At 29.3% G+C, this 9,405-nt stretch overlaps 1 protein-coding gene across 1 annotated transcript; it reads right to left on the minus strand.

Moving 5' to 3' along the window:
• Nucleotides 1–2,856: 2,856 nt before the first annotated feature.
• On the minus strand, nt 2,857–4,899 carry LOC145186010 (uncharacterized). Its single transcript, XM_090097129.1, has 2 exons — nt 4,008–4,899; nt 2,857–3,286 (listed from the first exon to the last, which is right to left on the minus strand). Exons 1-2 carry the CDS (start codon nt 4,191–4,193, stop codon nt 2,882–2,884), a joined length of 591 nt encoding a protein of 196 aa, XP_089953255.1. The 5' UTR covers nt 4,194–4,899; the 3' UTR covers nt 2,857–2,881.
• Between the last annotated feature and the right edge of the window lie 4,506 nt (nt 4,900–9,405).

Genomic DNA, 9,405 nt, shown 5'->3' on the forward strand with positions numbered 1-9,405 from the left:
TTTTACCAGTAATTTTGTTTCTTTGAAATTTACACCAGGTTTTAGCTGTGCGAGGACAATACTAATGTCGTTTTTCAGGATCAGCGTGGTCATTTAAATGGTGTAAAACTGCAGCAATTGCTTTCTTTATTTAGAGGAATTATACCTGCTCGCAGAACCCATTTATAAATGAAAATACTAAAAAAATCTTTAACTATAACTCAATTTAAACTGAAGACTGACAAAAAGTCTACTACCGTCCTTCAGGAGCTCTATTTTGAGAACAATTTTAGTGGTTTTAACGTACACTTATAGCCTAAAATAATATTTAAGGAGAAATCAGACGTCTTGAGCATTGTTTAGCAAAAATTTGAAGTTAATCGGTTTTTTAGATTTAAACTCCTGAAACAATTAAAATGAAAAGATACATCATGGAACAACGAACGAAATTATTTACTTTGATTTAAAAAATCGTCAATCAATTGTGTTAACTAATGACTCATCCTAGATTGTTAATTGTTAGAACTCAGAGACAATGGTTAACCGATTGTACGTTTTCAACAACAAGGTGCTCTGTTATCCTAGCAATAACCGTTAGTCGTATTCGTTTACGCCTTTTAGGAAAATATTGAGGAGGCCACCCCTAAAGAACCACTCACGAATATAGTTCAGCAAGATGGAATTATTGCGCTCACATCTAGGGAAACATTAAACATACAGCACTGTTATGCAATATACTTGACAAACGCATTTCAAACATTAGTACTGTTATGCAATATACTTGACAAACGCATTTCAAACATTAGTACTGTTATGCGATATTCTTGACAAACGCATTTCAAAAAAGAGTAACTTTAATTGCCCACGCCTTTGCCAGATTAAACTGCCTTTACTTTCCTATTAATGTAGTTGTAATTTAAATATTCTTTTTTTAAAAATAACCGTAAAATAAAAATAAAAAAAATGATAGATTACTCAAATCTCTTCGCTTTTCTTTTTTTTGCGCCATTCGATTTCTGTTTTTTCTCTCACTTTTTTTTTTTTAAAGTTTCTGAGCTTCTTAAATTTTTTTATTTATAATATTTTTTTTATAAAGTAAAACTAATTCCTATTATTATGTGATAAATCATGAAATATTATGGATAAATCATCATAATATGGTTTATCTAAACTTTATAACGCAAATCAAATGGAGAAATCATTATGGCGGAATCTGTCAAATGCTGGTTGGAAATAACAATTTGCTGTTAATGACAAAAAAAAGACGGCTTCAAGTAAGCAAATATTTTATTGGTTTTGTTCCTTAGGGAAATTGTATTTTTAGCAGATACATGAGAATGAAAGCACAATCTGAAAGAAAATAAAACAAGTCATATTTTTTTATTTACAACTTTTTTCATTAATTTTTTCAAAATTTTGTTTTTGTACAGTAAACCTTTTTTTTTGGTCAAAACATTTAGTCATTAATTTTAATTTACAAGCGTATTTTTTTAATATGTTAAATAGTAAACTAGTAATCTTGCAAAAAATAACAAAAAATAACACAAGTCTTTTCTACTTAATACTCCAGAAGAATATAAAGCAAACAAAAAATAATGACAAAAAAAATCAGTTTTGTAGTTAGACACACAAAAAAGGAAAGAGTATTCCACGCAGCTGAAAAAGTTATGCAATACTCGTTCTAAACTAATTCTAAAATAAACCTATAGATCTATATTTGTTCTAAAATAGCTCTATAGATCTACACTCTTTCTAAACGGTGTTATTTAAAATCAAAACATATATAAGATTAATAGTACTTTTAAACAGTAGGAAGATGTTACCGATGTAAAATGCTCAATCTCATTCGACAACGAACACTTCAACACGAAATGTAGTTTTGAAACTCGACATACCAATTTGTCAAAACAGAGTGACTGTTGTTATGACAAAAGTTTTACTTTTCTTGAGGTAAGACAATAAAACTCTTTCACAAAACACAATCTATTGATTGCAGTGATTGTTTTGCTCGTTCTTTAACTCATAAACCAATCAAAAAGCGTTAAAACCATGAACCAATCAAAAAGCGTTATACCTGGCAGATTTTTTAAATGAAACTGCACCTGTCTTACCGAAGAAGGTACACTTTTGGTTTTCAAACAGAGGAGAGAAAAAAAAAAACCCGAAATGCATCCCCTGCTTTAAGTGCTAATCACGTCACATATAAAATTCAGACTATCAACGGCAAAAAATCATACAAGTTTAAAAGCACGTGGAATTAGCTATGTAAGCAACTATATAAGTAAAAATTGTGAATATATAACATTACATTAGATGTATATTACTGAGAGTATATGCAATTAAATGGGGGGGGGGGGCTACAATTTGGGGAATTAGATCAGGGGAGACAGTTCCATTAAATTTTTAGTCTGATAATTATCGGCGTTTTCTATTTTATGATAAAAATCGTGTTTTATGAATTTTTTTTCAATGCGAACCTAAAATCCAGTAGGATCAAAATTCTTTTAGTTTTGTAATTTTTTTTTTTTTTTTTTTTTTTTTCGCATATCTAAAATTTTATTTCGTTTATTTATGGAACACTTTTTCTTTATAGCATTTTGCATTTTGCAAATAGTTAAGAATATTTTTTTACTATTTATATCTAAATTTAATTGTTAATATAAATAAAAACAATAAAAATTTAAAAAAATTTTTTTTTTTCCTCTCTCAGTGTGTTGCATGCTAGCTTAATTTACTCTAAAGAGCGAAAAAAATATGAAACTAGAATTTCCTACGGAAATTTAACTTGCGAACGAATTTTTTTACAACTAATAATCATTCTCGCTGCTACCAATCATCGCTTTAAAAGTTATGATTTTTTTTACAAAAAAGTACGAGTTTTAGGAATTTATTTCATTTTTTGTTATCTTTCATGCAAATTAACCCCAAGATCCTTTGCACACTTTTCGTCACAATAACTTTTAGCTGTTGTGCGAAAAGCATAAATCCCATAAGTTGCAACACTGTAGTAATAAATGTCGGCGGCATGTAGGCATTTCTCCATTCCATTCTTTAAAGTGAACCATTTCCCAACCATTTTAAATATCTCTTTTGTTGCGTTCCATAACCGCTTTACTTCTTCTGTTTTTGTTTGATTAGCTGTTGCTTGTCCCCAGCCATTTTTTACTTTTTCAAACTTTTCCTTCATTTCATCCCACAAAGAAAGAGCTCTTTTATTACGAATACCAATTTTCTTTTTGCAAATATTTTTCATTCCTGTTTTAAAGCGAAGATCGCACTCGACTTGGCTCCAACCAAATTTAACTCCCTGAAAAAAACCCGAACTTTACAAATTCCAAAATAATTTCTAACTAGTGAAAGAAAAAATAAAGAAATAAAGAAAAACAAATCGGTTTCCTAATATTTTATATCTAAGAAATATAAACGTAGCGGAATAAGTTTAGATTACTTGAGATCGTGCAAGTATTTTTTCTTACCGTTCTACCTTACCGTTCTATCACCCATAAAGTTTGTGAATAAAACGTTTCAATTTTTGAGTATATGTATATATATATATATATATATATATATATATATATATATATATATATATATATATATATATATATATATATATATATATATATATATATATATATATATATATATATGCTTTCATATAATCTCTATGAAGTGTTTTGGATTTCTTTACCTAAATATACTCTTTAAATAAACCGTAATTTCACGGTTTTCAAGACCAATTTTCATGTTAGGGTTATAGGACGCTAAAAAAACATAAAAATTTAACTATTTCTTTGTATTACATTTCGAAAGGTTGTGGCATAGTTTTGCCAGAGTGAAATTCGACAATAATTGTAATTTTGTTAATTTTGTAAAGTTGATATTTTTAAATAAAAAATGGAAAGGGAACACGAGTTATCAGTAGAAACAAGATCAGCAATATTTACATTGTGGCAAGAAAAATGTTGAATTTGGACGTTGGTGGAAGCACTGCAAGTTATTTGGTTTTAAAAGTAAAAAATACTCACACATCTATAACAAATATCGTGCGTCATGCATGCTGGCGTAAACATTTCTTTGTATGGCAGTGGTAGGTGGAAAGGAGTGCTGCAACCGTTCAAATGTTCGTTCACTAAACATTTCGTACTTTCATCGCTGCTTTCTACAGTCAAAAAGACTGCCGATGCTAGTATTAAGTACAACTTAGAAAACATAGCTGTAGCGAAAACCACTGCTTTTTAATTGCAGCGTTTCTATAAAAGCTTAAAGTAAAAAATTTAAATTACAGCTGTCCATGCTGATCAATCATTGCATAAAATAATAGCGTTTAGTTAATAAACATTGCATAAATTATTTAAAGTGAAAGCGTTGATTGAATTATTTTGTGTTGTATAAATGATTTTTATAACATACATAATTTATCAGACGTCATAAACAAAATATAGGTAGAATTTAATACGTGCGTACAAAAATACTTAAAAACGAACTTTGTGGAAGAAAATGTTAAGTTAATGTTGGCCATTGAGCAAAACGGTTTTTTTAAATTTAGTAATAATCCAAAAATTTTACCCTAAACCAGGTTAAAAGTCCATAAAAAAATTTTTAAAGAAAAAACTAAAAAAAAACAGACCAATATTTAAAAGTCCATTAAAAATTTTTAAAGAAAAAACAATAAGAGAAAAAAATATCTAATTAAAATATTTTCTCTAAATATTTATTTTACATTATACAAACTTTATCGTTCGTTACGTTAAGACTTTCTTACAGCATCGGACTTTGTTATGTCAAACAACAGTATGTTGATGTAAACATTTTTTATTGTCTGGCGTTTTCGTCCGGGTGACCAACATTTAAAACCATGAAAATTTGATTGCTTTGTCTTTTATCACCTTTGAGGCTACAAAAATCTTTCAGTTGTACAATAAAAAAAAAAAGACAATAATCGGTAAACTATAAGTCTCAATAATTTACATGAGATAATAAAGTATTGCCTTGGAAAACTGGACTATAATACTGTATACGTCCTTCATCGATTAACATGGAGCCGACTCAATAATATTCGCATTAATGATATTAAAAAATATTGATGTAAACAAAGTAAGCATTTAAAAAACAAAGTAAAAAGTAGTAAAAAAAATAGTAAACAAAGAAAGCATTTAAAAAACTAACTAGTTGTTTAGAAATCATTGTTTGAAAGAACACCCGGAATTACAAAACACCTTCGGATGATTAGAAAAAGAATTTTTTAATACAAGAAAAAAAAAAAAAAAAATGCGAAAGAAGATCTAGAAATCAAATGTGGTTCTCAAATGGTTGTCAAATAGGTTTCTATCGATGAAAGGAACTTAGTCTTCCAAATAATAAGTATGATAAAAGTTTATCACTAACATTCAGTAAGCGGAGTTTACATTATTATCTTATTGGCTAAACTCTTTTTTATGATGATGACGCTACCGCTCTTTTAGACCGACTTGCATTTTAGCGAGAACATCGAGCTCATTTTAGCGAGAACATCGAGCTCATTTTAGCGAGAACATCGAGCTCATATTTTGTATAAATTTTTTTTCTTTGTTTTAGAACAAAAGTTTTTTTTTTTTTTTAATTAAACTAACAATAAAATCCTCTAAAACTAATTTTAATACCATAGCAGCAGCGCACCCAAGAATAAGGACCCTTTCTCTAAACCCAAAATCTTCAAAACAGTAGGTCCAAGGCGGTTCCATCAGCAGACTAGCTAATTAATTTAAACGAATATCTTTCGGGGAAGAGTTACATCTTGTTGAATCAATTTCAACAAGATGTAACTCTTCTCCAAAAAGACATTCGTTTAGTTTCAACAAAATGTAACTCTTTCTCTGAACTGTTTTGTTTTTGTTTTTTGTTTCTGACTCATCTACCATTTTAAAGATGTCATTTTTTGAACACTAACAAAAATGATTAGTCAACTGCCTTTTTTTTTATTTTTCATTTCTTGTTATCACATTTTTCATTTTTTCATATATTTTTTTAAAGGTGGTTCACCATTAATAAATAAAATCAATTTTTGTCACTGCTTTTTGTACAAAACTTATTCAGCTTTCTTACTGTGAAATTATTTTTAAAAAGTCTTCTTTTCTAGTATTGCTATTAAACAAAATCTTACTCTGGGGATTTTAAATTCGTTTAGTAATGACCATAGCGACGGATTGATTACCGAAATATCCTACATTTAATTCATTTAAATGAATGAAAAAATATATCATTATCAAAAAGGATTCATGATTTAACTAAACCTTCATTCTTTGATTTGTTTAGTTTGCTATTTATATGTCTCATGGAGAGACTCAAAACTGTATTGAAAGTCTTAATTGTGCGGCAAAAGTGTCTAAAATAGTTTTTTTAGTACTAGGGAAGTTTTTGAAATGGCAATAATCTCTGCAGTCCTACATTTTAATAATGAAGAAAATAGTGTGGGAGAAATTTTGTTATCATTTGGATATAATGGTTACGTAACAGATAATAAAACTCAAAAGCAAGATATACTTCGGATTACGTGCATACAACACAAGTCTAGTTAAGATGTTAATAAAAGAAAAAAAACTCTTAGAATGATAAAATGTAAATTACAAAAATGTAATTTCAAAATATATAAATATATAAATAACAATATAAGAATGCAACTTAGTAAACACTACCTATTAAGAACCAAAGAGAAGGAAAAAAAAAAGAAGAGAATCAGCAGAACAAAGTTCTATGAAGATAAAATGGAAAACTGTAATCAAATCAAAACAAAGAAAAATTGATAAAAACATTTGGTTAGAATTTTTCTAGAAGATTAAAAACCTAGCTGTCTACATGCTAAATAAGATAAGTATGCAAATGTAAATGTTACTTTACCAAACATCCGAAATAATGTAACAGTGTAATGTGGTATAAATTTCATTCTAAAAAAATATGGAAAATCAGGTTTAAGTACTGTGCTAAAAAGATCCAAAAAGCATTTTGCCTTCTAAAGGGCGAAACTAGTGCGGATTTAAAGTAGTGCTGATAGAGGTCGGCATTTAACTGTAGTATGTTCTATGAATGCAATTGGAATGTCAAATTTTTCATGTAGAAAAAAGAAAAGAAAAAGATTCTTGAAGAACGGAAAATAATATAAAAGCAAATTAAACAAATAAAGATAGAAAAAGCGAAATGTAAATTACAAAACTTTATATTGCAGATACTCTTTCTTTATTATTCTTAGAGTTTGATTCTTAGTGCAGCCTTGATAAAAATGTAATTATACTAAAAGGGAACATAATTTTTTTTTAAAAGCATAGAAAGACAAGATAGTTTAGAGCTAGTGTGCAAAAATTTGGCATCAAAGTGACTTTTTTGTATTCATGTTATAGATCTTTCAGTTTCTTACACAAAATTACAAAATTGCAAACTCAACTTATCATAAATACAAAATTCAAGAGAGATATTTATTCTGTAAGCATACTTCACATATAAATTTTTGTACTTTTATCTCTGTCCTTGGATTACTTACCTTTTTCTGTTAACAGCATATCCTTAAAAACATTTGGATTGAAGAAAAAAGCATGCACAGCATTGGCTGGCATTGCACTTTTTAAATACAGATGTTGTTTAAAAGACCAGCTACTTGAAAATGTGCCACAAAAAACTTTGTACCTGGATTTTATCTTAGGTATACATGAATTTCTTGATTATTGACTATTTGTAATGGGACAAAAAATTGTGCAAAATGTTATTGTACAATTTTGTTTTCCCGCAGACTGGAAACAGTGTTTACAGTCTGCAAGAAAACAGAATCGTACAACAACATTTTCTTTTACAAATTCCAAAACTGCCAAACTTTTATAACTGTTGTGGCCGTCCAACAAAACCTTTCTGTTATTTTTTGACGCACTCAAGTAGTGCCCAAAACGTTCAAGACATTTTGGGCAAATCTCACTAGTACTCCCCCCCTTTCCACCTTTCCACCCTTTTTCCTGGCAAAATACTGTACTGCCTTTGCGAACATAACCCATCCAACCATTTTTTAAGCTTTTTTGAGGAAAAATTAAGAAAGCTGGTACAAATGTTCCAATTGCATTCATAGAACATACTACAGTCAAATGCCGACCTCTATCAGCACTACTTTAAATCCGCACTAGTTTCGCCCTTTAGAAGGCAAAATGCTTCTTGGATCTTTTTAGCACAGTACTTAAACCTGATTTTCCATATTTTTTTAGAATGAAATTTATACCACATTACACTGTTACATTATTTCGGATGTTTGGTAAAGTAACAGTTGACATAACAGGTGCATAAGCAAATGATATATTTTCTTGTGTTCTCAATGAGATTCGTAGATTTCGTTTTAAATATCCGCTCAACCATCTTTTACCAACCATTCTAAAACCTCGATTAAAACTATGATTCACGGTATGCTTGATTGTATTTTTAAAACCTTTTTCTAAATTTCAGTAAATAGTGTTATCATTTTTGTACTTACCTATAGACTTAGCGTAACCAGCAGCATAAGAAAAGAATCAGAAAAAAAAAAAAAAAAAATGGTCGCTTTTCAAGGCGACTTTTAATAATATTTCTGTTGCTGATTCGTTGTTGATGTAGGGAAAGTGAAACTGATGTTTTAAATTCTGCATCAAGTATGGATGTTGAAATCGAGGCTTCATTTCTTGAGAAAATGCTTTTACGTTTTATTTATATAAAAAGCACTAAAAAAACTGGGCTTAAAGGCTTAAAGATTTTCACATTTTAAAAAAAAAAAGGAGTTTGAATAGGAAAAAATAGAAAAGAAAGGAAATATTCAGATCTCCTAGTTACAATAATAAAAGTTTCTCTTGGATGTTTGGTTGGAACTTTTGGAAGAGGCAACCACCTAATGCAAAATTACTGTGCGCTTTACTTAAATGTATACCTTTGAAGATTGAAGCGTCCGTACGTAACTGCTACACCCTATTTTCAATTCTCCAATACACTTAGTTTTTAAAAAACTCGCTTTCAAGTATAATAAGTAAGAACAAGTCGAGTTTTTGGTGAACTTAAAGAGAATTAAATCACCAAGAGTTTCTACTCTTTACACTTTAGCTCCTTGTAAGAAAGAGCAGTCAAATCTAGTTACCAGTTGATTTCAAACACATTACACATCAAGTCAGGCGTTTCAGGTTAAGAAACTTACATTTTAAATTGTGGGCACACGTTTTTAAAGGCTTTCATGTACTTGATAACAAGTGCACGCATTAATTTTGAAACCTTTTGTGAGGTAATTTTCATTCACTTATTTGAAATCTTTGACTAAAAAAATCCTCGTTTGAATCATGACGTGTTTATTTGTTGAATCCTTCAGATTCTTCAGAACTTTCAGGTTTTTGGAAAATCATAAACTTTTCAGGCATTTGGGGAGACCGGGGCTAAGTTGACTCACTGCGTTTAACT

Source organism: Hydra viridissima, unplaced genomic scaffold (assembly GCF_058129835.1).
Source record: "Hydra viridissima isolate aposymbiotic clone 2 unplaced genomic scaffold, HvirCarnegie_v1 scaffold_9, whole genome shotgun sequence".
Lineage (NCBI taxonomy): Eukaryota > Metazoa > Cnidaria > Hydrozoa > Anthoathecata > Hydridae > Hydra > Hydra viridissima.